Source organism: Calliopsis andreniformis, chromosome 3 (assembly GCF_051401765.1).
Source record: "Calliopsis andreniformis isolate RMS-2024a chromosome 3, iyCalAndr_principal, whole genome shotgun sequence".
Taxonomy (NCBI): Eukaryota; Metazoa; Arthropoda; class Insecta; order Hymenoptera; family Andrenidae; genus Calliopsis; species Calliopsis andreniformis.
Window position 1 is genome coordinate 3,000,887 of NC_135064.1, and position 27,716 is coordinate 3,028,602.

The following is a 27,716-nucleotide window of genomic DNA, read 5'->3' on the forward strand; positions in this document are numbered from 1 at the left end:
CTAAAATTTATTGAAACGTTATCGCTAGAAAGTTGTAACAAATTTTTTTCTCATATCTTAAATAATAACTAGTTCGTCAAATTACGACTTTCATTATTGTGGATCCTAAAATTCATATTTCAGTAAAGATTAACATGTATTTTAACATGTATTGTTGCGTACAGGTACGTACGTATACATTACGAGATAAGTTCCATGACAATTCTTAATGACAGTTGTTACTGGAATGTGGGCCACCTTTTACAGCAATCAAGGATTTTTTTGACGAAATTTAGGATTTACATGTCTTTAATAACACATATCACCTGAATTCGAATATGTACCTCATACGGAAAAATGGAGTCACTGTTTCTTATTGTTAGTACCACCTATAGGAAAAACGACTGGGTATAATTACCTACATAAATTATAAAACTAAACTAAAATAATTAGTATTTCTGCTCTCCTACGAAATTTCATTTTTGTCGTATACGTGGTATTAGAATAAGTGTATTGATATGCTTGCTAATAAAAGCAATTACAGTAATCCCCAATTCAGAACACAAATATTTGTTTACAAGTAATATAACTCATAGAAGACGCTCGTCAATTCAGAATAACTCAAAACTAAATAATACTCCTCCCACTGTGCTTGCCTCAAGAAACTTTTTTCCATCAATCATGAGAAAGCGAGGAAAGTACCACGAAGAGACGTTAAAAAAAAACAAACATCTAGAGTTCAAACTCCCCCGCAACGAAAAAGAAGGATAAACGGTGTATCAAATTCTGACTTTCACGTGTGCGATTGCCTAGGGGCAGTTTCCCACACGTTTCCAACGTCCCCAATTTATCGAGCCCCGTCGAACAGAGGTAAGATTTCCAGTCACGTCCGAAAAATCCTTCGACGGCATACAGGCGTTTCATCGAGCAATAAAGAACAAAGAACAGTACGTGGAAAAGGAAAGGCTCCCGACGGATTCATACGATTAATACGCAGGGCGATTAATTTTTGAAGGGGAGTAATCGATACGTTTACTGTCTTTTGTTATCATGTCGCCGTCGATTACGATATGATTATCATGGTTATTATGTTGTTACGTGTTATTGGCATGATTATCCTTGGTTATTATGCTGTTACACATTATTATGCGCCAACCGCCAACAAGCCGCGCTTATACGCGGTCGAAACAAATCTCGATGAAGTAACTATTTGGGCCCCTCTTAATGATTCAAATGGTCGTCTCGGGGGCCAGTCGAGTTCATTGAATGCGATTCTCTGATCCCATTGACTGTAAACGATTACCAAAATTGATGACTGACGGACTGGTAACAAAATAAATCAAAGCAATTAAAATTGATGGCAGACAGCAGGGTCGTATTGACCAACCAACTTACGTACAATTTTTCATTTTTTAAATAAACTCAGAAGCATATATACATTAGTCATAGGGAAAATATCCTTGCAAAGTTTCGCAACCTCTACTTATTATATGGATATTGAATGTGATCGATGTCTGTAGGAACTTAGATACATGTAGCGATCTATCACAATTACACACTTGCCTATCAAGAAACAAAAATGGATTGTTTTTAAAGCTGACAATATATTAACTAAAACATGTAACAGAAGGAAGATAACAGAAATATAATATTACTTCTTAATAAACAACTAATATAATACTCATTATTACGAAATTATAATCAATAAGTATTCAATTCTTCTTTAGACCAAATTAATAGTTCCTTCTACAGTTTTAATTCGAAACCGCTGAATGATTATTGGTTTTTGTACTAATTAAAGCTTTTAAGGTAATCATTATCATAAAGTCATCTTAAAATTATTAATTGTTTTCTATAACAAAATATTGAATGAGTCTTCGTATCTTTAAACTTTTCTAAATTTTAGATACTTATAATAGCTTATTGGTTTTTACTGTTAATATTACAATTAATGATACTAAAATTATAATAAACTTAGTTTCAAAAAATTGTTTTATTTCTAACAGACGTAGTTTAAATTATTTTAAAGTCAATAAAATATGATTATATGTAGAATTAAAGGATGAGGGTAAATATCGATAAACTTAGTCCGTATACATTAATATGATAAATAATGTCACAAATTCATAGCTGATATGTACTTTGATGCATTCAAGCAGGAGTTACTACAGTTCTTTTTCAGTGAAAAGATTTTTCAGTTGAAAATTAGCAAACTATCTCATTGTATTATTTCAAAGATCTCTACATGACTGTCATTCAACTTTATTAATTAATTAATAAGATGAATAATATTAATTATTTTCCTGTTTCTTTCGTAAGAAAAATTGTTTCTATTTAACTAGTTATTTTGACTCAATATTGTTTCAATTTCTATACTTACTGATATGTGCTTGTTTTTATTGTTACAGGTAAATGCAAAGTCGGCTGCCATGGAAGTAAGTATCTTAAATCGATTACACATTTTTAAGTGGAAGAAGCAAGTATTAGTTTAAAAACTAATGTTTTAAGTTATCAAGTAGATATTCAAGGGGGTTCTGATCTAGGCATTTACAAAAAGGTCATTTTTAGGGCTTTTTTTATAACGATATGAATAAGATGGCAATCTGTAGTTATCTGCGTTTTACTATATGTATATCTTTCGAGCACATAAAAAGTTGTACATTTTTTATTGTATTCAAGTATTAAGAGCATCCGTGCCATGTACTATAGTTAGTTTTCGAAAAATCGTCTTTGAACGAGGTGGAACGTCTAGTATTTCGACTGTAAATTGGAACCCAATTTTAATTCTTAAAACCTATGAAATTTCCGAGGTAGTTAACCCACGAAAGTGAACAAATCATTTTGTTCTATCATTTTCAGATGCTGTAAAGTTAAACCTTATTTTTTACCAATTTTTTCAGGATTCTGTATCTTAGAAATTAGTAAATTTAGAAAGATTTTAAATATCATAGGTTCATTGTCTGTGAATAAGTATATTCTTTAATTTAAAGAAGGATTCATTTAAATTGAACAAATGATTCTTGACATGTTTGTTATACCAATTCGAAAAATGATTTTGAGAGAAAAACGTGTTTAAAATTGTGACACTCATAGTAGGCAACTGGCACTTAACAGCCGATAACCTTGGTAATTTTTAGAATTTTGAAATTTTTTTATAAGTACGTAATTTCCACTTATTAGATTTTTGCTGTAAATATCAGCATATACATGCTTGCTTTTTGATAAAATTTTGGCGATATTCCATATTAGTTTAAAAAATTATTGTATTTTTCAGCATACACCATAATCTAATTCCTTATCATTTTTTATGCAAATTGTCTACTGCTTAGTACATGAGTCTTTCTTCTACAAAGTATAGAACTATAGCTCCTGTTAACGAAAATGTGAAATCTGACAAATGGTGTCATATGTTTACGTAATACGTTACTTGATCTCAGGCAACAAAATGATAAATCACAGTTTACAATTTCATGGTAGCCCTTTAATTATCGTCCCTTTCTCACTCAGTGCTCACATCAACATCTTACGAGGTTTAACAACTAGCGACTAATAATACAACGTTTCACTTACCCTGATGAATTGTAGTGCACACAAGCAAGGCTTACCAGGAAGGACGCACGTATGTATACGATCTGAAAGGACTGTCGGTGACATCTGTCACTGAAGCTGAAGGAGATGCTACCTTGAAGCTATCGGCCACTGTAGAGTTGTCCGCTAAGCCAGACTGTGTTTTCCAACTGCGGCTGAAGAACGTCGAGCTTAATGGAGCGGTAATTTCTTCAAAATTTTAAAAAGTTAAAAATCGCACATCTCTTAAACCTATCTTACAGGAGATGTTTAAGTTGAAACAGTTTCTTTATATTATTGTGTCAATTTAGATTTAAGATATTTGATGATTCCAATATAAAAAGTTTTATTTGCTTTACAATTCACTTTACAATTACATTTAACTTTTAGCCTCCAACTACGCCAGACGTTGAACAACACGCGGTCCAATTCAATTATCATAATGGACACATTGACACAGAGCTTTGTGCTGAATCTGGAGATTCTCAAGCCTCCCTAAATATCAAGAGGGCAGTTATCTCCTTGTTCCAGTCAGCTGTTATGCAAGAAAGCGGATCAACTAGTCACCACGAGGTTCAGATCCTAAATCAATATATAGAAAAGCAGTTATAGTTGCAATTTTCAGTTCGAATTATAATAACATGTGAAAACCCCACTACCCTACTCTTTTTAGTTACAAAGAAAATTGTGACCTAAATTTTGAAGTATTCAAGTTTATAATATTCAGATACTGAATCTTTTACATTTAACTGTTCAATATTTAAAATTTTAATTTTTTCATTTATTTCGGTCTCTAAATTCTAATTCCTAGAACAACATCATATGTATGTATACGTATACCTTCTCGGGATTAATTTAGCATGCGAACCTGAAAAACACAACTTTAACCAAGCACTCTATACCAAAGACAATTCATTAGCAACTATTAAATCTGTTAAAGCTTCCAACTTTACCCTTTTCAATATTCTCGAACTATATAAAGCTGAAAATTAGGCTATTATAACATAAACATATAACAGCGCCTATAAAAATTTATCAATCTATTCCTTTTTGCTGGAAGACAGAATTAATTGTATTCCTTATTTTTATCAACTTATAAATGGTAACAAATTGATAAATCTAAAAATACAATATACTTTTCAGACCGATGTGATGGGAGCCTGTCTAACACACTTCACATTCCAAAAGGATGGGGATTCTCTAGTAGTCCGCAAGAACAGGAACCTCGCAGAGTGCGCCTTCCGTGAAAACATCAATCAGGACCTCATATCTGCTAGCACCGACACATCAGCAGGAATCAAATCTTCTCCACTTTTGGGAGCACAACAATCGGTTGAGCAACACTTTAAACGCGGTGTTCTGAACAGTGCAACATCTAACGAAGTCTACCAGCTGAGACCATTCAGCAACGGTGAGGCTGGTGCGAAAACATCTGTAGAAACTAAATTGACCTTGACTGGCGAAAAAGCTGACAACCCCACGGCAGCCGTAGCTCAACCCAAGTCTCTCATTTTCGAAGCTCCTCACCCAATTCTGAAGTCTTCTACGGACGCTATTAGTAACGCCTTAAAAGCCGCTAAGGCTGAAGTAGCTGGAGGCGTAAAGCTAAATGCTGCAAGCAAGTTCGCAGATTTGGTGAAGGTTCTTAGAGTTAGCAACAAGAACGATATTTTATCTGTCTATCAGAAAGTGCGTGCTGGAGCAGGTTTCGATAAGGATGATAAGAAACTGCTGCTGGATGCATTGCTTCGCGCAGGTAGCGGTGAATCAGCGGAGGTAGCTGTGGAATTAATCAAAAACAAAGAAGTTTCAGGCGTTCAGGCGCTTCTCTTCTATGCCAGTCTTGCTCTAGTGCGTCACGTAAACCTTCCATCAGTAGCAACTGTAACTTCTCTTTTGGACCAGCCCAATCTGCCCAGACTCGGCTATCTTGGAGTTGGCCAAGTGATCGGCAAGTATTGCCAAGATCATTCCTGCGAAAATGTGCCAGAGGTGAAGGAAGCGGTACACAAGATCCGTGAAAAAGTAGGCAATGGCAAATCCAAGACCAGGGAACAGGAGAACGGGATAATTTCCGCTTTGAAGGCTCTAGGAAATACTCAATTCTTGGATGACACTACTCTGCAGAAGTTGGCGAACATCGCTGCTGACAAGAACGTGCGAAACCGTGTCCGAGTGGCTGCGATAGAAGCTTTGCCTACGAGATGTACTATGAAGTGGAAGAATATTTTGTTCAAGGTTTTAGCCGATAAAGAAGAAGACAGCGAGGTTAGAATTAAAACGTATCTATCGTTGGTAGCTTGCCCCTGTCCAATGGTGGCTAACCAGCTTAAAGAAACGTTGGATAAGGAGACCATCAATCAGGTTGGATCCTTCATTCAAAGTCACTTAAGAAACTTGAGAGCTTCAACAGATCCTAACAAACAGGAAGCTAAGAACCAGCTTGGACTGATCAAACCTCGTACCAAGTTCCCCGAAGACTTCCGCAAATTTTCGTACAATAACGAATTGTCTTATAAACTTGATGCTTTTGGTCTTGGCTCCAGCATAGAGAACAACGTAATTTACAGTCAGAATAGCTTTGTGCCACGTTCAGCAACTTTAAACGTAACCATGGAATTGTTCGGTCGCAACTTCAATTTCCTTGAACTTAATACTCGTGTCGAGAACTTGGACAGAGTGATTGAACACTTATTGGGACCTAAAGGAAAAGTTTGGGAGCAGGATCTTTCGGAACTGGCAGAATCTGACGCTAATCTTGCTGCCAAGCTTGGTAAAATCATCAAGGAACGTTATGAAAAGTCTGTGCGTGGAAAACGAGAAGTCAAACAAGGGGAACTGGATAAATTTGCAAGGAACGTTCATTTAAGAGGCACCGAAGTTGACCAAGACCTGGATCTGGATGTTTCCATGAAATTGTTCGGCGTTGAACTCGCTTACTTGAGCTATCAGGGTGACACTAGTAAGCTGAATCCAGAAGCACTCATCGATAAGGTCTTTGATAATCTCGACAAGGGTTTCTCAATGGCTAAGAATTTAAACTATGATTTAGAGAACTATCTTCAGTTCCTCGATGCAGAATTGGTCTATCCAACCAATCTTGGTTGCGCTTTGAGCCTTGGAGTGACTGGAACAAGTGCTGCTCGCATGAAGACCAATGGAAAACTCGACATTCCAGCTATACTGAAGGATCCAAAGAACGCAGCTTTCCGAGTTGCCCTCGAGCCCAGTGTATCTGTTACAATTGTTGGTAACATGGTCGTACGAGGTTTGGGAGCTGAGTCTGGTATGAAACTGGTCAGCACGCTGCACACAGCTACCAGCAGTGATGTGTCTGTTTCTATGCTGAACGGAAAAGGTATTGATGTCAACTTTGGAATCCCCAAGAAGAAGCAAGAAATCATCACTGTCAGCAGTGAAGTTTTGTTTAGCAGCAAACAAAAAGGAAACAAGTATGTGGCTCCTAAATTTGGAAAAGGAAAAGAGTATGCTGATTGCTTCGATCAGCTGGCTACAGTTCTTGGTTTAACAGTGTGTGGGCAGCTTTCCTTCCCATACGAAAACTTAGCTACAATTCAACAGAAACCTCTATTCCCCTTGAGTGGACCAGCTAAATTTGCAGTTAGCGTCGAAAATAATGATGTTTCCAACTTCCATTTTAAAATTCATTTGAATGACCAAGAGCCGAAGAAACGTTCCTTTGAAATTGTACTGGATACTCCTAACAGCAAAACGAACAGGCATGTATCTTTGGCTTTGGAGGCAGGCCTAGAGCCTGACATGTATGCTAGAGCCTCTTTCGATTCACCAATCAAAAAGGCATCTGCACAAGTTGTACTTAAGAATACTCCTCAACAACGTACTCTATCTGTCACAGTCCAACATGATATAAATGAATACTTCGTTAGAGTTGGCATTGAGTCTGTAGGAAATAAATACAAGCCCGTATTGGAATACAAAATACCCGAACACATTGCGAAACTAGCCAATGGGAAAACAGGAGCGGAAGCAGGCCAACAGTACAACATAGAAGGTACTGTGGAAGTTTCTGACTACGAAGGCGGTCAAAAGTTCGTTTTTGATAAAGTTGCTCTTTTGGTTAGTGGACAAAAGCTCATTATCATTGATGGTTCATTGGCCTGGACACCGAACGCTATTGCTGCGGACACCAATCTTGGTTACGCTGATAAGAACTTAGCTCTTAAGTTAGAGGGTAAAAAACTAGCCGACAACAACTACGTACTTACTGTCTCTGCCATGCCGTCAACTGACCCCAACATTGGATTCAACCTGAAATGGGCATTTAAAAGAGGACAGAACGAAATGGAAAACAAATTAGTCTTTATTCACGGACCTGATCAGAATTCTGAAGTAAATCGGTTGACTTTGGAGCAAAGTGCTACCTATAAACTGGACCCCAAAGACCTCCATTTGTCCACATCTAACGAGCTGAGTTATCCTGCTATGAATCTGAAGTTACAGCTTGATGGCAAGCTAACTCGAAAATCGATCAGCGGCGAAATTGAAATCAAATATGAAAAGTTTAAACTTGGCGCAGAGCTCTCAGCTAAAACGAACATAGAAAAACCAGGCGATTATGAAGTCGAACTGGAGGCTGAGCTTATGCAAAACAGTATTAAATTAAAATCCAGGCGTGCAATTCTCGGACCCCACAAGAGTAAACTGACCAACTCGCTTGTGCTATCTCCCGGTGGTAAATACGACGCTGATGCAACTGTAATTTATGATGTGAGCAAGAGCAACATAAATGTTCAACTGGATGGTGATCTCAACTTGAATGGAAAGAAAGTTAAAGTGGACACTGGCTTGGAGGCTAATCCACAAGCGATTAATTCCCGAGCTTTCGTGAAAGTCGATGGCGTTAAATATGTTGAATTCATGTTAAAGGCACAAAAATCTCCAAATCCAAGTGGCAACTTGAACTTGAATTTAAAGAATTATCTGACAGCTAATGGCCAATTCGTCTATCAAAATGGCAAAGGAAATGCAAATCTCAACATTGATTTACCTAAGGCTAACCGCAAAGTGAAGGCTACCGGTGATGTAGCTGTATCAGGATCAGAGCACGTTGGTAACTTCGAACTTCTGTACGACGCTGAAAAAGATCCTAGCAAGCGTATCAAATTGTCCACCATTTCTGACATCACGAAGACATCCATTAACACAAAAAATATTTTAGAAATTCTAAACCAGAAATTGGAGTTAAATGCCAAAGGTAAAATGGAGGGTACCACATCTGACCACCAACTCCAATTGCATATGGACTTGACTCTACCCAACGGACGTTTCTTAGTCTCTAAAATCAAACGCAACTCTGCAAAGAAAGATAATAAGTACGATGTTCAAGTGGACGTTGAACTAGTGGATAATGTTATAAAGGGAGGAGATTCCAGAAAACTTGCTTATACCGCTGAAGTTAAAGATTTAGACTTGCAAGCTAAAACAGGTCACGGTAAAGCTCAGTTACAGTTAGTCGATTTCGATGGGAAAGATGTTCTGCTCGCTTGGAACATGAAGAGCACGGTACAGCCTGACAAAAAGGAACAAAATGAACTGGACGTCGAACTGAGCGGAGCAAAGATTCCGAAGAAATTACGACTTCAATTGAGCTCGAATGTTGGCGAAAAAGAAGGATCTTACGAAGCCAAGTCGTCCTTAGGTGATCTTGCGTTGGCGGTAAGCAATTGTTTATTTAAAATATTTTATACTTAAAGGTACAAATTAGTCTTCTAAAATTGTTACAAAATCTCGCCTTTTTCAACTTTTAGAGTTCTGGAAGCTTCCAACAAGGAAACGGGGTCGACAAGCCTTCTAAACTAGAAGGTGTTTTGGATATGAAACTGCCATTAGAGAAACTCAGTAATCTGAAGTTAGAGCTGTCCAGCCAAATGTTGGAACCAAGTGTAGAAAACGATCTCATGGAATATAAAGAGTCGTTCAAGCTGACTTACAACAATGATAAAACAGTCAAGGCGGAGTCACACTTGAAATTACAAGGATTAACAAAGGGACTGAAAGGAGCAAGTTCAGGCACAGGAGAATTCTCCCTGAATGTCCTACAACTTCCACCTTTGAAAATGAAAGGCAACTACAAGTTCACTCCTACGGAAGAAAAGAAGACTGCCAATCTTGATCTAAGTGCCAGCTATGGAGACAAGGCAATAACGCTTCAATCTGATAACGAGTACCGTCCAGACCTGGCTGTTGTCAATACGAACATTAAATGTAACCTGCTTCTTGAGAAACTTCGCAACCTCGAAATGCAACTTGTTTACAAGGTATTCTATTTAAGATTATTATTAGATTAGAGAGATGTCCAGCATATTTGAACGAAACTATAATGCAGCTTTTATGATTTAGAATCAGAAGCCTGAAAACTTACGATCATTGGATGCAACTGTCCTTGCTGATGGCACCAAATACACACTGCAAAGCCAAATTCAGCTACAAGAGAACAACAAGTTGTTCTCCATAACAACATCCTGCCCGAACGGAAAAACTGAAATACTATCCAAGTTCCAGAGACTCGGTTTAAAGGAATTCAAAGGTAATAGGAGCAAACATATGTACAAATGCATTTGATGTCAGTGTAGAACGTAGAACTCTCTATTTAACTCAATCGATTTTCTGTTAAGGTGAATGGAAGGTTGAAACTCCTAAAGGATTTGTCAAAGCTGACGCAAACGTTAATCTAGAGAGCATCGATGACTTCGAAATCAACGCGAACTTTGATAGCGATAAGGTCAAGTATCGCAAGATCCACGCTGAAATCGCCAACAAGCCCACCGCAAAAACAGGAAAGAGAATCACGATTACCGTCACCAGTGACGGTCAGAACATCGTAACAGGAAGGTATAACATTAATTACTGTTTTACAAGATTATTATGGTATTCCAGAACCAAAATCTATAAATTCTCCCAAATTCGCGTCTTATTGCTCACTAAAGAATAAATTATTAGAATGTTTGCAAGCAAAGACGTAAAACAAGGTGAAAACATTGTTCTTCGATTATCCAAACAAATTCTATATATAGACTAAGATTGCACTATCTATCCAGCACGAGTTACAAAAAACGCGACGAGGATGGAAAAATCGTGATAGAGGGCAACGGAAGCTTGAAGGTTGGCGACAACACCAGAAGCTCCTCCTTTAAGTACACTCGCCAACAGTTGACATCCAAAAACGATGGAGAGGTTGGCGTGGCGATGGTTTTGAACGCAAATTTTGGACCTTCGGCTATCGTGGGCGAACTGAAACTTTCAGATAAGGAGATTCACGTATTCAACAGCTACTGTGAACAGAATAAGGACTGCGCTCACTTCAAACTTCAATCGACTCTTGACACGGAACGTAAGTGACTTTTTCCAGATGAAATTTCGTTTTAATAGAATTCTACATATTCAGTTGATAGATGCATTAAATTTGATCCGATTATGAATGTTTTTAAGTCGCATTTATGAATAAGGCATTTACTGATGTGCGTTAAATATTAACAAAGTTTATATTAAATTTCATGAATTAAAATATGAAATTTCTAATATCCCTTCTGTTAACATATCCTTGCACGTACTAATTATTATTTTTCTAAATACATAAACAATTTTTCAATGACTAAATTGTATCAGAATGATGAGATTGCAAAAGCAACATTCATAGATTTTTTTAATTCTAGAACTTACTATTTTTATGAATTAGGAATACTAAAATTAGCTAGTTATTAGAATATATTTAAATTTTTGTTTAAAAATATAATACTTCACATGCATCAACTTAATACGACCATCAAATTTTATTGTAGTACGTCGAGCGAAAATTTTTTATAACTAATGTCTCAAAAATATCTGATTTCTAGAATTAATATTTTCATGCCACGTTTTCAGAGACGACCTTGGTAAAGCACCAAGTAACGGTTCAATTCGACTTGAAAAAGTTTAACGTACCAGCTGAGTTCGGGCTGAAGACCAATACTCAGTTGAAGAACTCAGTATTAGACCATACAACAAACCTCTACCTCCATACAACGAAAGAAAAGTCTGAGTACACTTACCAACTCTACGTTCATCCTAAGGAAACAGGTAAATACTAAACTATTATTAAGTTGATAGCAATTTATGTATTAATAAAGTCATTATACTTCTGTCAATTATGATTACAGCTTCCATATTGACTTTGCCTTCTCGTGAAATGGCTGTTATTTTGACTTATGACTTACCAAAGACGAAGCAAACTGGAGCATACAGACTGGACCTGTCTCTCTACTTAGACAGAAAGAACAAACCATCCGATAAGACCAGCTTGTCGGCTAGTGGAGACATAAACGTTGATAAAAACAGTTTATCTCTTAGCGGAGAAACGAAATTCACATATCCTACACAGACTAAGGTATAGCACTTTCAATAATTTAACATAATTTCGTTAATTTTCTCGATGTTTAGAATTATTACCTATTAAGAACAAAGAGACATCATTTTATATACTACTTTACTAAAAAGTAAACGTTTCTGCCTAAAGGATATGTTGGTAAAAGGAAGGCTTCACTGCGGTGGCCAACGTTTGTTAGATGGCAGTCTGGAAATCGACGTCTTCGCCAAGAAATCGCAAAAGATTGTCATTACAGCTAACGTTCAGCGACAAGATATCCCTAATGGAAAGAATATAACTAGCGTAGTCGAAGTGAACAGTCGTGGACAACAACTGAAACTGGATCTTAAATCTCATTTAGCTGTCAGCACCAAAGAAGTAGGATTTGGTAGCTTCTTTACCTACAATGACGTACAACAGAAGCCGAAGACATTAGGCGCACTCTTATCCGCTGACATGAATCACGCATACCTATTAGTCGCTCTGCCTGACAAAAAATTGATAGAGGATGAGTGGAAGATGCAGTTCTCCAAAAACCAACAGAAAATAGACAGAGAACTGTCTCTACTGGGTGAGATGCCAGAAGTGATGAGTTTCGAGGCCAATGACTTAAACCGATTTAAGTTCCTTCAGTATTCGAAGGGTAAATTACCACTTCCAAAATAGTAAACTCGTAGTCTGTCCAAATGATACACATTTTACATTGAAAAATTTTATTTTCAGAAAATCCCAACAACAAGCTAAGTGTTAACGGCCAAATTGTTCTCGGTCAATTAGCAGAGATCCACGCAGACCTCGTTAAGGATGGCGCGAAAAAGAATTTGTTTAATGTCTTAGTCCATCTTGACGAGAAGCAATTCTTGAAACCTGACTTCGGCTACAGTAAGAAAAACGTGGCTGAACTTCTGGTATGCAAATTGTTATTACCATTAGTATAAATAGTTTATTATAAACACTAACTTATGATAAATATGTTAGGATATATTGAAAAATGAGAACGTCAAACTTGTCAAGAAACTGAAGGAAATCCAAGAACATGTAATGCAGCAAGTACAGGCTGAAAGTACAGACCTTCTAGAACATCTGAAGAAGGCACAGCCAAACATGAAACCACTTTTGGATTACTACAAAGCAGAGTTGAACAAAATAAAAGACGAAATCGACGCAGATGAGACTGTCAAGCAAATTCAGGCAACTTTGTAAGTATCTTCAACTATTGGATACTTAATTAATGAAAAAGAAATTCTTCTATAAGAAGAATGTGGTATGATCAAGTTAAAATCTTCTTGGAATAAATTTTCAGAAACAAATACCTGAGCGGCGTCATAGCTGTGACTGCAGAAACCATGAAACAAGTAACGGAAAGTTTTGAAAAATTGCAAAAGCAGTTCGACGAGTTGATAGCTCACGTGAAGGATGCCTTAAAAGCGGTGCTTCCTAAACTGAAGGAAGCTCACGAGAAGATATTACAACAATGCATGGAGATTCTTGATTCAGCAGCCAAGCTTGCCAGTACCTACCTCACGGCTGTCTTGAACCTCATAAACGAACACCAAAAGGAATTGCAAGATGCGTTGAGCATAGTATCTGGAATGGCACAAGATCTCGCAAAGATCGTCTCGAAGTCGCTAGAACAAGTCAAGAAAGATCTCGAAGAGTTTGTCAATCTGCTTGTAAACCAACTCCAAGCTTTACCGGTTTATGAGATGATGAAAGAGAGGTTACAAGAACTGAAGAATTTCCAAGTTCCCGAGGCTATATTAGGTCCCATTGAAGAACTCTGCCATTTGATTAAGAACGCTTTACCTACAGATGAGTCACGTCAACTGGCTGATCTCGTTTGCCAGTACATTGTTAAACATATAAAACGTGAAAAGGTACGTCTTTAAAGCTAGAATTACTTGACAGAAACCTTTAGATTTAAAATCCCAGAAAGGAATTAATAATTTAATAAGCTTTTACGGGCCGCAGTATTAACGTCCTCTTGAAATACTATTCGAACTTGTCAATACAGCAGTTAGTTTCGTCGGAAGTCCGCTGATATTATTAACCCTTTTAGTGCTAACACCCTAATAATATTTACCTAGTAATAACCTTTAATATTTACCTAGTTTTTATACATTAAAAAAAATTCTGAACCCACCACAAATCCGAAAACAAACAATTTTTATTCTTTATACTTTTCTTATTTTTTCATACGAAATCACATCCTGCTCACTTGTAAATGTTAATCGGAAACATCCTATATTTAGCACTAAAGAAAAGGTAGAAGTTAAGAGTCTTATAGCAGATACTAAAAAATCAGTCTGCATTAATTTTAGCACTGTATTTTAATACCGATAAGTCAGTACATTAGCACTAAAAGAGTGTTAATAACGTGCGTTTTTACATTTTCTTACCATTTTCTAATTGAATATCCGAACAGATAAAGAAGTAAAAAAATTGATATTTCTATATCTTTGTTAATGTTTTTTATCTATCTTTTACTGATGTTTTTTGAGATAATATTTTTTCACTTTAATTATTACTCTATCGTTTCATGTCCAAATGATCAGTGCTCTTCATATTAATGAAGTCCTCGTATTAGTTTAGTTTTATGTATTTTGCACAAATCAATAGAAAATTGCTTTATCAAAAGTGTATCACACATTACAATCCACGAGTTTTTGCCAGATGAAAAATTGATCAAAATGTTAAACACATTTGTGTTAGAGCATAAGACATTTTTTGACTGATTATTACATCAACGGTCAGTTAGGTGTAAGGTTTTAGAATGCTTGACATTCTAAGTTTGAAATCGTTATCAAGAAGTTTACTCCTTTCTATAGGTTGACGACGTAACTGAAATGAAGAAGATCTATTCGAGCGCTGTAACCGCAGTACAATCCATACTCGTACTCCTACAAAACCAGGCGACGTTAGACAACATATTGGGCGCCGTCCAAATCCAGCAGCCCATTGATTTGAGCCTTTTGTCGAAACTCCCGGGGATTTCCACCCTTAAACTATCCGTCTTGAATCTGTTACGTAACGGCGAGCTACCGACGCCTTCGGATTTATACTATGCTTTCAGGTAAAGGATTACTTGCACAAACGTCCCTTTGTCCAACCACTGCTCGTAATCAAATCATATTCCGGGTTTCACCTTTACAAATAGAATTATTATCCAACAGAAAGCTAGTTCAATCAGAAACAATATATTTTGTTAATGAGGTATGGGTTTATTTACTTCACAATCAGAACATATCTGAACATGTGAAATGGATTTCAAAGCAGTGGTTGTAATAATAATAAAAAATTTTCTTTTCTTCTTCATTATTAATGACGTAATAGGGGCGAGATTCAGCACAATGCTGTTTTTTAAATCCTGCCGGGATAATGTAGATAACACGTAGGAAAAAGTTATTTAAATCAAATTAGGATTAAAGTTAAAGTTAAAGGCTTCAATAAGTCTATTTTATGTTTCACTCGCAAGGGAACATCCCGAAGTGTAAATATGAAACTTGGCATGTTTGTAGATTAACCAAAAATATTAGACACGAATTTTTTTTATCTGCTAGTATCCATGTTAAAGGTGAAAAACCACCCCCAAAGTTAAGGTTGGAAAACATATTTGGCTTAATATTTCGAAAACTATTGCGTCTAGTGAAATGATATACATAGGGCGATCGCATGTTTCCCAACAACGAATCTACCTACATAAACAGTTTTTGAAAATATGAATTTGTTTAAAAAATATGTTAAAAATAGCATATTTTTGTTGTTTTCTATGACTAAATATTGATCAATCTTTTTACAAATTTATATGTAAATACTATGAACCAAAATACAAAATACGGATAAAATAGAATTTTAAACTTTTACACTATAAACAAAATAATAGCAATCCTAGTTAAACCACATGTGCGAAATTGAGCTTTGAAACGAGTGGCTTTATGAAAAATATATATCTTTATAATGCTTTGATCATTATATTATGATATATATTGTTCATTGTGTACTAAACGCATAAATAATAATACTGCTAGAGAATATTCGCAACGTTTCGCACTCGTTACAAACAGTTTGATGATAATTAGAGTTTTGCCAGTAAACATCATTTAACTGAACTTGAATATTTTTTAAACAAATTGATATTTTCAGGAACTGTTTATATGGATGGATTCGTCGTTGAAAAATATACAATCGCCTCAATTATACCATTTCACTATACGCAATAATTTTCGAGATATTATGCCAAATATGTTTTCCACTCCCAACGTGGGGGTAGTTTTTATCCCTTTAACATGGACACCAGTACATAAAAAATACACGTCTAATATTTTTGGCTAATCTACAAACATACCAAGTTTCATTAAAATCGGATATTTACACTTCGGGATGTACTCTTGTCAGTTTAATGTCTTCTATATTCTATGAACTTCTATGTTAATACACTTCTTAATTTCTACATAAGTACCTATCTATAATTCATAATAGTGACTAAAATGTCTAAATCGAGCCCAATCGTGTTTGTTTAGACCAAATCTCTACTCCGCCAACATTTTACCACCATTCCGTGTATCGGGAGTAGTCGCTGATGGAGGACACTTCTTTACCTTCGACGGACGCCATCTAACCATGCCTGGCACGTGCACTTACATCCTGGCACAGGATATGCAAGATGGCAACTTCTCCGTGGTCGCTAACTTCAACAATGGAAATTTGATTAGCGTTACGATCACCGAACCAAAAGAGAGCATCACATTAAAGAACAACGGAAACGTAAGTATCTAAATCGTTCTCAACCCAAGAAGAGGTTTCACGTCAATGAAGGATGGGAACATATTTCTGATTCAATTGGGATTGTTTCGTCCTCTTAGATCTTGGTCAATAATAAACCAGCTGATTACCCAACTGGCACGAAGAACTTGCACCCATATCTCGTCCAACCTTTCGTCAATGTCAAGTCTGATTACGGCATCCGTGTTACATGTTTGAATAAAGCACCCATGATCTGTGCTGTCCACGTTTCCGGCTTTTACCTAGGCAAGCTACGTGGTCTACTCGGTGATGGCAACAATGAACCTTACGACGACTACACTTTGCCCTCTGGAAAGGTACGTGTACTCTGTCACAGAGAAAAAACGCTTTTATTGGTCACGAAGGATGGCGAGTTCGTGGAAGCTTACGTGCGCCTCAGAATATCCCTTGATCTTTAGGGGGCAATGTTCTGTTTAATTGCATACGTAGAGAACGAGTTAACAAGAGTTAAATTTTCTGTTTGTTAACTTTTTCCTCTTTATTATTGTTTGGCATATTATTTCCGCCGATAAAAAAATGATTAGTACAGCATCAATTTCGAAAAGATTTCTTATATTAATTTCGAAAGCAATACGTTAAATGAGTTTCCGTAAAGCTTTTGCTTGACCTGCGAAACTTGATAGGAAATTTTTTAATTAAAATTTTGTAATATTTGAATTTACAGTTTTGCCAGTGAGAATTAAGAAATATAGTTAACTAAATATAAGTTAAATATAAATTAAATTAATTAAATATAAGTTAGCTACTTTTGCAATATTTTGAGTATCCTATATTTTTCTGGCTGCTAAATTTTGTTAGGTTTTTCAACATAAATAATTTTATAAAGTTATGGAAATATATGTAAATACTACATATGTATTTGGGACGACAAAAGACAAGCTTGTTAAAAGCATGGATCTAAAGGATGAAGCCTTCCTGGTGAGGGGGGGAAGTCATAGACAGAAGAGCAGAGTGATCACCGTCGCCATTTAACTGTGGGCGATAAATGGTGCCGCCTATGGCATATCATGAAGCTATTTTAAATTTGAGAATGATTTGACAGGCCAAATGAAACGAGGTTAAAAACTCGAACGCTGATCCCTTCCAATCCAAGCGTAATAGAAGAAGCAAAAAAATTAGATACATACATAAATTTAATTTCTCATTATTCAAGCTTTAGAGATACCACTTTCCAGAAAATACAAGAGAAAAAACTGATACTAAATGCAGAGAGGTATTAAATTAATAGGGATTATACTGCACTGTGTTTTTTATAGGGATAGTACTTGTTTGTCACATTGTACAACACTACAATTATGTGTTCAAAAACTATAAATCCCTCCCCCCCTCCTCGTAACAGGACGGATTCACCCCCTCGTCTAAAAGTCCATTTAATGCTGCACCCTATAGATCCATGGTTAGAAGACATTGTATTGGGATAGTAGAACGTTTGGACATTAAGATATTCTGATCGTTAGAATTGGAGATTATAGAATATCTTAAAACGAGAAATAATTATGCCTAACTCAAATTTGAAAGATGAAATTATCTTTCACAATTTTAAGGATAACTTGAAGGGTAACTGTAAAAGGTATTAAAAAGTTCTTAGAAAATTGTATTCATCTATTCCGTAAAAACAGCACGTACATACATATATTTCAACCCACAAATATCGGCATGGACTAATTATGGCCATGTTGGTATTTATGTTTAAATAAATATAAGTATTTTTTTATGGACTTAGCTGATTTTGCGAACGAGCAACTCAATAATACTTTGCAAAGGTCTATATTAGAATTAAATATCTTGGATAGGAATCTAGACTGCTAGTTTATCTAAAATTCATAGGGATCAGATGTATCGTTATTTTCTACATTTTTCTAGATCACTGAGAGTGCAACAGAATTTGGAAACGCGTACAAACTAAAGCCTGACTGTCCAGCTGCGACTGCTGTCGAACACAAAATGGATCGCGCTCCAGTCTGTACAGAATACTTCTCTGGCCAGAAATCTCCACTGAAGTAAGTCAGCATTCAACAAAATCAATTGGGGTTCTTCAAATAACTACCAAAAAATTACCAAAAAACAAGATAAGAAAATAAAAATAATCATTCTAGTGACTAGTCCAATCTAAAATCCTTAAATCTTGTACATTGCTCAAATAGATATTATATTTAAGTTCCTACACCTAATTGAATTAATTATTTATAGTATTATTTAGATGCCATTATTAAAAGTCAGCTTTTAAATTTTTTGCAAATTTAATTCTTATCAAAAGGATATGAAAGATTAAAGCTAATTTTCGGGTCGAATTAACTCGAACAAAGCTGAAGAATGAAAATGGCTATCAAAAAGGTACCTATCAATAGAATTGATTACAAGAACGTAATTACTTACAGGTCTTGCTTCAACTACGTCAACCCAGCTCAATATCGTGATGCTTGCGATCACGCTGTTGCTGCTGGCACACCATCAGGAGCTTGCTTAATCGCTACAGCATACCATTACTCTTGCTATGCAGCTGGACTCATGACCACTAGTATTCCATCAGCTTGCTGTAAGTTTTTCTCATTTTGTGCTATACTATTGACATATCACGTTCCCTTGAAAAGCTGTTCGATAATGCACTATATTATTATATATTTATAATTACAAAAGTAGAGTGGCTAAAAATTTGCACACATGAATGAAAGGAAGAATAACAAAACTAACGTAAAACTAAAGCAGTTTTACTTAAACGAATAAATAATCCTCTACAAAACTACAATTAATTTTTTATTATGTAAATGCAACGATGGCATTTCAACACTTCGATACAGTTCTGAAAACTTTTTCAAAAGGAGATAATCATGTTTGATAATAGAATAATTAATAATTGCGTTAAAGTTTTCATAATTTCAGTTTTCAATTTTAGAATATGCATATTGGCAATAAATATTGGCGCAAAATATGAAATCGCTTTACCACATAATTATCTAAAAATTATTAATAACAGATAAAAGAAAGAAGACTGCTTCTCTTTTAGTTTTTTTATCTGTAACAGGAAAACCATATTCACGAACCTTACCAAAATTGACACGAAATTATAGCGAAATGTTATGAAGAAAATGTATTAATTTCTATAAAACTTTCGAAATAAGTTTACGTAGTTGGCTAAGAACTACGTTAAACTCAGAGAGTCCTACAAAAGTTTAGGTGTTAGAAACATCAAATACTTATTGTCTCCTTATTTAATTTCAGCAAACTGCAAAGTAGGCAACAACAAAGTCGACATTGGCGACACATTTAGCGTAAAAATACCCAAGAAAGAAGCTGATATCGTGTTCGTTGTGGAACAACAGACTCCAAACGACAAAGTTTTCAAGGAAATGGTTATGCCATTGATGTCTGAGCTCAGGGACGAACTGAAACACCAGGGAATGACGTGAGTATCGAATTTCAGTTCAATTTGTCGTTAAAGAGGGAATCGAATGATCTTATAATCTAGCATTGGATGCTCCTATCGCTTTGAACATCGTTAAAATCAAATAACGATTTCGCTTGGTTCTGCAGGGATGTGCACGTTGGACTAATTGGATACAGCGACAACATGAAATGGCCACAACATTATACCCTGAACGGTGACACTAACATCGACGGTGAAGTGAAGAATATGAAGTTCCAAGAAGCAAAGCCGGTTGTAACACTTCAGGTAAATACTCAAGTCTTTTTCAGTTTTTTCATGCTAGATCTACATGATCCGTCGGGAAACGGGCGATAACTAAAATACGGTTAAAAATTAAGAAAATTTAATTTTTGTAATTAAAAATATGGTAGTAACACATCTAAATTATGCCATTTATGTTTCAAATGACATCTGTCAAATGTGTGGTATTTCTATGTGCATATTGGTAACATTAACGACATAGATCACACACAGTAATATGTAAATTTTCTGGCCAAACCTGTATTATTTCTCCTCAATTATTTTGCTTTGAACTAACAATATTTTATAGGCGACTTGATGCAAAATCCTATGTACTCTATTTGTGAAAATATGCACTGTTCTCCGGAGTACGAATAGTTAGCTCTCCATCTAGCTGCTTAATAATAATAAAACGCCTGAAACACAAAAGTGTACTGTGCAGGAGTGCGCTGCTACACTGTGTCTTATTGTATGATGTTCAGCAAATGGCATAGCTTGAGCAATATGAAGATAAACAGTAGCATCCCCTAACCCGACTTAGACTTGTACACTGCGTATTTTCAAATCGTTCATTTCCATGGCAAACCCTATACCCTCTGAGAAACTGTTACCCTTTCGAATAAAGTAATTCAACATAGAAATTGAACTGAAGCTATTATTAAAAATTATACGCAATGAAGTAAGTTGAATAAGCGTTAAGAATCGATCGAGAGTTCAGTTACACTTAATCCCGACTCCTGACATAATAAAGATCGATTTCCGCATCGTTTACATTCCTTTGATGAGCTGGTAATGCTCCACGTGTTTTCATGATTTCTTTTCAAGATAGTGCAGTTGAATCATCGCCCTTCGCAGTTTTTCCTCTTCTGGCATGATTCAGGATTTCCTAGGTGCACTATTATTTCTTTCCAGCCGCGCAAAAAGTATCATTAGTCGGAGAAGCATGCAAATTCGTGCTTGGAAAAAGCAGCGTTGACTAACAGTATCAAACGGTCGTGAATATTCATGGGATTCTAATGATCAATTGATTAAACGATAATGCATGTAAACATAATTTAGTCACGTTCTATGTATTTGTATTTCAGAGAACTGTTCAATCTTATTCCTGACTTACATGTTTCATCAGATGTCACCGCATTCATTAACATAGTTTAAAGAAATTGTGGCGTCGTTCGTCGACTTTAGCGCGCATATTAAACGAGGAAATCACTTCTAGGAAGCAAAGGAAGGCGACACGAAGAAGAAGCTCACCTATCTGCAGCAGAGATTGCAGGTCGAACTGGGAACTTACAAACTGACTGATGCCTATGAAGAAGCTATTAATTACCCATTCAGACCTGGTGCAGCGAAAGCAGTTGTTGGTATCATAGCTAACCCCTGCGAGAAGAGTCCATTCCCAGTTTCTGTAAGTAAAATTTTGTGTTGTATTGCGTCATACTGAACCTCCGAAAATTTATACTGTGTCTATAATTTATCTGTAAATTAAATCAAAAAGTAATGAAGTAAAACAATTACGTACACATTTAATCCTGATTAGTCTTTCTAACTTAGAAAGAACTTTACTCTTTCTAACTTAGTAAGAATACAATTAAATTGAAAGTATTGGATAAATATTTAATCGATTTTGTGTTCCAAATATTTCTTTTATGTTATATTTTGAAATTGGGATTTTTGTCACTGTAATATGAGGCTGCGACTTTGTGTTAGTATCTGTAGTTAGCACACTTTAATTTTTTTGTTTCGTATTATTAATTATATTTACTTCATCTTTGTTTTTAATACCATGTTAATTGTAATATCACATTGGTTAAAAACAATACTAATTTTTTTCGGAGGATTTAATAATTCTAAAGTTACTATTTAAAGTAACTAATTTATTTTATGTTTAATTCATAAACGATACAAACTATTTTTATTTCTTTAAAAACATTCACAAACATTCGCAACCATTGTTAAATATATTCAAACATAATGACACATATAAGGTAAATGTACCAATACCTAGATACTTAAGACGTCAAATGTCCCAGTAAGTGGACAGCCTAAAAATACATGTCCCGACGTTTGAATTACTTTATATTACGTATATTAAAATTTAGGTATATTACAACTTTCCCTAAAATTAAATAAAATTAGTGCTAGTGTTCAAATATCGGGATATGGTCGGTTACTAGGACATTTACCTTAATTTTATCGGAGAACTACTACTAATTTCAACTTCCGAATCTTCTAAATTTTTCTGAATACAAAAGTAAATGATAGTAATAATCAGTATACAATATTTGAAGAAACTTGGCCATTCAAATTACATATTTTTTTCTTTAAAAAGCTTCAACAACTAAGGCTTCTACTGGCACAGAAGATTTACAAAGACCGCGGTCTCACTTACTACCATATCTCCTTCCCTGGTGACTTGCTCGTTTCCGGTAAGCCACAGAAGAATATTGTCGGATACGATCACGACAGCGTGTACACGTTCGCTGATAGCAAGAAGAAGCCCCTTAGCGGAAGCGCCGATATGAAGAGCAATCTTTCCCCAACGACCAACGACGTCTGCGCTGACTTTGCGGTTCTTGTAAGTGTTCAACGAGTAATTTTCATTTATCGTTGATCCAAGGGGTGGAAAAAGAGATATCTATATACCTAACGTATCACGACAACGTAATCGAGGATTACCACGAGCATGGGGATTAATCTGTTACAGTCTGGTGGAGCAGCGTTCAGTTCAAACAATTTCCTCGATGGCAAACCGAATCAGAAGAAGCAATTCGTCCAAGTGGCAGCCAAGAGGGTTGCTGATGGCCTGGCCAATTTAGAACTAGAAAAAGATTGTTCGTGTGAGCTTGAATATGGTGTTGCCGGTCGTGCTCAATGCAAAATTGTTGGCCGTAAAGAGAAAGAATCTCCAGCGGTAAGAAACTGAGCTCTTACCTTTTCTTATTTAGTACCAGATCTACAATAAGCCCAACTTTTCAGAAATGTTAATTCAACATTCACTAATTCTACATAATGTTGGAAAACAAACTTAATTTATATTTTTGAAAACCGACACGAAACTTCTTTCTATGTGCCCCGAAATGTAAATATCATCAGAAATATACACTACCCTCCAAAAGTATTAGGACACTCACAGAAAATAAAATAAACTTGGAAAACCATTAGGAAATTGTTACAATTTCTTAAATGTATTTTAAAGTTAGTTATATTAAGCTATAACAAGTATATAGTTAACATTATAATAAAAATAACATCATCTTTATACAAGAAAATTAAATTTTCTTTTTGTCAATGCATCCATCGCGTTTTTTAATTTGCTCGACTAATTTCTGTATCCGATTTATTAGTTTTTCTATTATTTCCGGTACTTATTTGGTTCTATGTGTCATGTAGTTTGTTCCGCAAGTCATTTTCGAATTTTAGACACACTTTCCGGATTTTCTGATCTAATTCTCCTTCTCTATTGATTCATATCGGGAGACTAAGGGGGCCAATGCATTATTTTTAATTCATAATTCTGTTCTACGTGTTGCAAATAGTCTCTGCAAACCCTTGCAGCGTACTTGAGATCATTATCATGCATGAAAACAAAATTTTGGACCATTAGTCGCCTTCCAAATGGTATGGCATATTCGCGTAAAATAAATAAATATTGTTCTTTTTTTTGTAGAATCCCTTCGATTTCTATTACGTCACCAATACCATTTGCTCCAATACATCCCCACATCATTATTGAGCGGACTCTGTGTTTAACTGTGGGTACGATAGTCAGGAATCATTTTTTCTTCAGGTCTTCTAAAAACACGAACTCATCGTTTGCTACCGAATATTTCAAATTTGTATTCGTCGGCCCATAAAACGTTTTTCCACTTCTCAACTAATCAATTCCGATATTTTTTAGACCACTTTAATCGTTTTACTTTATTCTCTGGTCTCAGTAATAGTTTTTTATGATTACGCATCCACGAAGACCAACCTCGTGTAAGCATCTCCTTACCTTTGTCACGGAAATCGGAAGATCGCGGTATTCATTCACTTCGGCTGCTATTTCCCGAGCACTTTTTCGTCTATTCCGTTTACTAGTTGTTTGAATAAAACCATCTTCAGCAATTGTTGTTTTTTTAAGTCGATCAAAATGTTTCGCTGCCTTAACACTTCCAGTAAAACTGAACTTTTTGATTCTGTATCCCACTGACGACTTCGAAATTCTTGTTTTTATAGCTATTTCACTTATGGAATAGCTTTCTCTTGACAGAGTTACAATTTCTGTACGTTTTTCTACCGTTAAGTCTCTTAACTTTCGTGACACAGTGATCAAACAAGATTTGAAATGAAGGTAAAGCAAAGTCAGCGAAATCGCTTTCCATAGTCACGTACAATGCGTCAAATTACCAATAGTGTATGACATTACACAGCAATGAGTTCGACGTAAACAGAAATTCAAAAGAAAACACTCAGGTCGTTGACTATATTAAGAAATCATATCGAAAAACAATGTGTATCTCTTAACAAGCAAAGAATATAAAATACACTTAGCATACGTTTTTAATGAACAAAATGCAATAACTGGGTAAATTATGATTCGATAATATGATGCCATGAAACTAGCAGATATTATTTACACTGGGTGAAAAATTAGAATTTATACTAAATACGCAGGTGTTCTAATACTTTTGGAGGGAATATGTACATACATATAACTAACAAAGTGTCTACGTTAAACATTGTCTAGATTTATGATACAACTTTACAGTGAAATTCCTCAAGACCAAAAACCCATTTTTACGAATGGTATAAGGATTTTATTACACTATGTATATGTTACAAATTCTAAAAGCGATTTCCTCGCCCGCGAGCTCTCATTGTTAATCTAACATAACCGATGTCACAGAGTCCCCAACATGTCCAATTCATTTCACTCTCTCATTTTAAATGAATTGGTGAGCTGAAGAATAGTATGTACAAATCCAAAATTAACCATTTTCAAATAATCTGAAAACTGTATTTGGACTTCTGAGACAAAGTGTATTAAGTCACACAGCAAATAAGTGGACTTAATACACATTGACTCCAGGGTTCAGTTATCAAAAACTTGCTTTAAAATTGGCTCTAATCAAAAAAGTGTATCTACCAAAATATACTTCATATTAAACTACTTTAGCAAAGGCGTATACGATCGACAATTTTGTCAGTTTAACTAAGGCCGATTACAAACTTAACAGAATTTTATATGTATATCGATTGTCTTTTTATCTATTAGGTCTTTACTTAGACCGAAAAAATTGTCGTATGCCTACGCTTATGGTGACAACTTTTAAACTACATTTCCTGATTTGTGTCACTTTTGAAACAAGCATGCGACATGTAAAATGCACAGAATTGAGATCACATTGAGATCAAACATCTCAGAATGCGGTACGTGGACTTATGCTGGTCTACAACTCACCAATTCAATTATTCTGTTGAAGAATTTGAATCAATTTTATAATCGATCGACACTTGATCATTTCAGAGACATACTAAGGGAGGAGTGAAAAGCTAAACGGCGCCGTCAACGCAGCGCAGGCTACCACTATTAATTAATTTAGGTGTAATGTATTTGTTACTTTGTTATAATACGCGTCTTTTGATACTTGTATAAACGGTGAGATCGTTAGACCTCGTCTCTTGAAGCGACGGGCATCTCAACCGCGGAACATTACGAGGTAGACTGGGTACCTACATCTAGAAGTTATTGCCATCAAAATGTACACAATCGTCCCATCTCTTTTTTGTCTTGCCCACACAGCGAGAAATGTGTTTATTTAGTGAGCCAGTCCAACTCGTCGCGGCTTGGTTTAAGTCTCGTACCCTCTTGGGGCAGGTATTAATAAACGTTCGAAGCGCGAAGATAAAGATTGTATGAAACTTACCCCCCACCTTTCCCTCCTTGCATTCCCGTTCGCGTATTACGGGACATTGATTCGATCTACGGTACGATTTGTACGGCTTACTTTTATTAAATTAAGATACCGATGCTACTAGACCCGAACTTAATCTGAATTCAATACCTGACTAACCCGCGCACCGTTTATCGTTGCCGAGCATGACGTTCTGTGTCCTATGGTTACTGAAGAAATATATGTACATTTTTCTTACATGTACCACAAGACTACTCATTGGCGATAAATCCCTGTTAATCCGTTCGAGACACATTATATATAAGGTGTGTAATTGCGAAAAGGATGAATGACACAACATGCGTACAATACATGATCAAAACAAAAATTTCAGCTCCTGGAGATCGTCTTATAAGAAATCTTTCGTCGCAAATGGGTTGTGTCCTATTATCTTTAGTATATTCTTCGCACCTTCTATTGTGCGTCCTAAATATTAACTCTAAACTCGTGTGGTATTAATGTTGTAATATAATCCAGTTGGATTACTAAATTTCTATAATAAAATATGATTAACAGTGGTATATAGAGAATTCTCAAGTTTTCAGTTTGTTAATTCCTGTAAATTATTCATAAATGTACTTTATATTAAATGCTGAAAATTGAATTAGTATCTTATAAGGTACTAATTCAACTCTTATAAGATTATAATCTAATGTAGCATTATTTATAACATCTTTTAGAACGTTATGATCTGTACCATACCAGTTAAGGGTTAACAAATATTTATTTTTAATAGTTTAACGACATAGAAGACTGTTCACAAGATTTTACTACGTGATTACCGAACTTGACATAAAATCATTTTTTTAACTTGTATGGAAATATTGACACACATGAATTTAATTATTTAAAATACTGGTTCAAACATTATTGACAATAATATGTCAATTAGATATTAGTCATTAAGATAAAATTTGGTGTCTTTCATTGGAAAAGAAACAAAATCCTTCTATTAATTAATTGTAAATGGAACTGACGAAGACAATAAGCTATATCTTCCCAATTTTAATAGATTCGTTCTCAATGAGATTAATCAAAATTTTGCCCAGTTGTTAAATTTTTATTCTCTAAATTTAAAAATTACAATTTTTCTGAACTGTATAAATATTGTAGAAAATATATACTCAATTACAGTTGTAATCTTGTTCGTGAAAAAGAAAAAAAAATATTTAGTTACGTGTTTGCTACAACACCGAGCCAAATAAAACAAAACTGCAAATTTTTAATTTATAACGATTATTATACACATAGTCTACTTAAAACAATATATATATTTAATTGTAAAGTTAGCACAATATAGATTACCTTTATAAACCTAATATTTCTAATGTTACTTTTGATGAGTGGAGAACGAATCATTTTCGCGTAGAATATTTTTCTCGAA

At 35.3% G+C, this 27,716-nt stretch overlaps 1 protein-coding gene across 1 annotated transcript in view; it reads left to right on the forward strand.

Annotated features, from left to right (window-relative positions):
* The window catches only part of Apolpp (retinoid- and fatty-acid binding glycoprotein apolipophorin), a 48,194-nt gene extending 21,341 nt beyond the window's left edge, over positions 1 to 26,853 (forward strand). Inside the window, exons 2-26 of the mRNA XM_076375501.1 lie at positions 2,388 to 2,414; positions 3,565 to 3,749; positions 3,937 to 4,119; positions 4,690 to 9,243; positions 9,336 to 9,845; positions 9,928 to 10,114; positions 10,203 to 10,419; positions 10,626 to 10,918; positions 11,449 to 11,643; positions 11,724 to 11,950; positions 12,080 to 12,572; positions 12,653 to 12,837; positions 12,908 to 13,128; positions 13,233 to 13,806; positions 14,758 to 15,002; positions 16,450 to 16,693; positions 16,792 to 17,028; positions 18,596 to 18,732; positions 19,111 to 19,268; positions 19,952 to 20,135; positions 20,264 to 20,402; positions 21,613 to 21,801; positions 22,726 to 22,971; positions 23,101 to 23,307; positions 25,906 to 26,853. Of these exons, the coding sequence (XP_076231616.1) occupies positions 2,388 to 2,414; positions 3,565 to 3,749; positions 3,937 to 4,119; positions 4,690 to 9,243; positions 9,336 to 9,845; positions 9,928 to 10,114; positions 10,203 to 10,419; positions 10,626 to 10,918; positions 11,449 to 11,643; positions 11,724 to 11,950; positions 12,080 to 12,572; positions 12,653 to 12,837; positions 12,908 to 13,128; positions 13,233 to 13,806; positions 14,758 to 15,002; positions 16,450 to 16,693; positions 16,792 to 17,028; positions 18,596 to 18,732; positions 19,111 to 19,268; positions 19,952 to 20,135; positions 20,264 to 20,402; positions 21,613 to 21,801; positions 22,726 to 22,971; positions 23,101 to 23,307; positions 25,906 to 25,935 (10,067 nt within the window). The 3' untranslated portion in view covers positions 25,936 to 26,853. The remainder of the gene's footprint in view (positions 1 to 2,387; positions 2,415 to 3,564; positions 3,750 to 3,936; positions 4,120 to 4,689; positions 9,244 to 9,335; positions 9,846 to 9,927; positions 10,115 to 10,202; positions 10,420 to 10,625; positions 10,919 to 11,448; positions 11,644 to 11,723; positions 11,951 to 12,079; positions 12,573 to 12,652; positions 12,838 to 12,907; positions 13,129 to 13,232; positions 13,807 to 14,757; positions 15,003 to 16,449; positions 16,694 to 16,791; positions 17,029 to 18,595; positions 18,733 to 19,110; positions 19,269 to 19,951; positions 20,136 to 20,263; positions 20,403 to 21,612; positions 21,802 to 22,725; positions 22,972 to 23,100; positions 23,308 to 25,905) is intronic.
* The last annotated feature ends 863 nt before the right edge of the window (positions 26,854 to 27,716 follow it).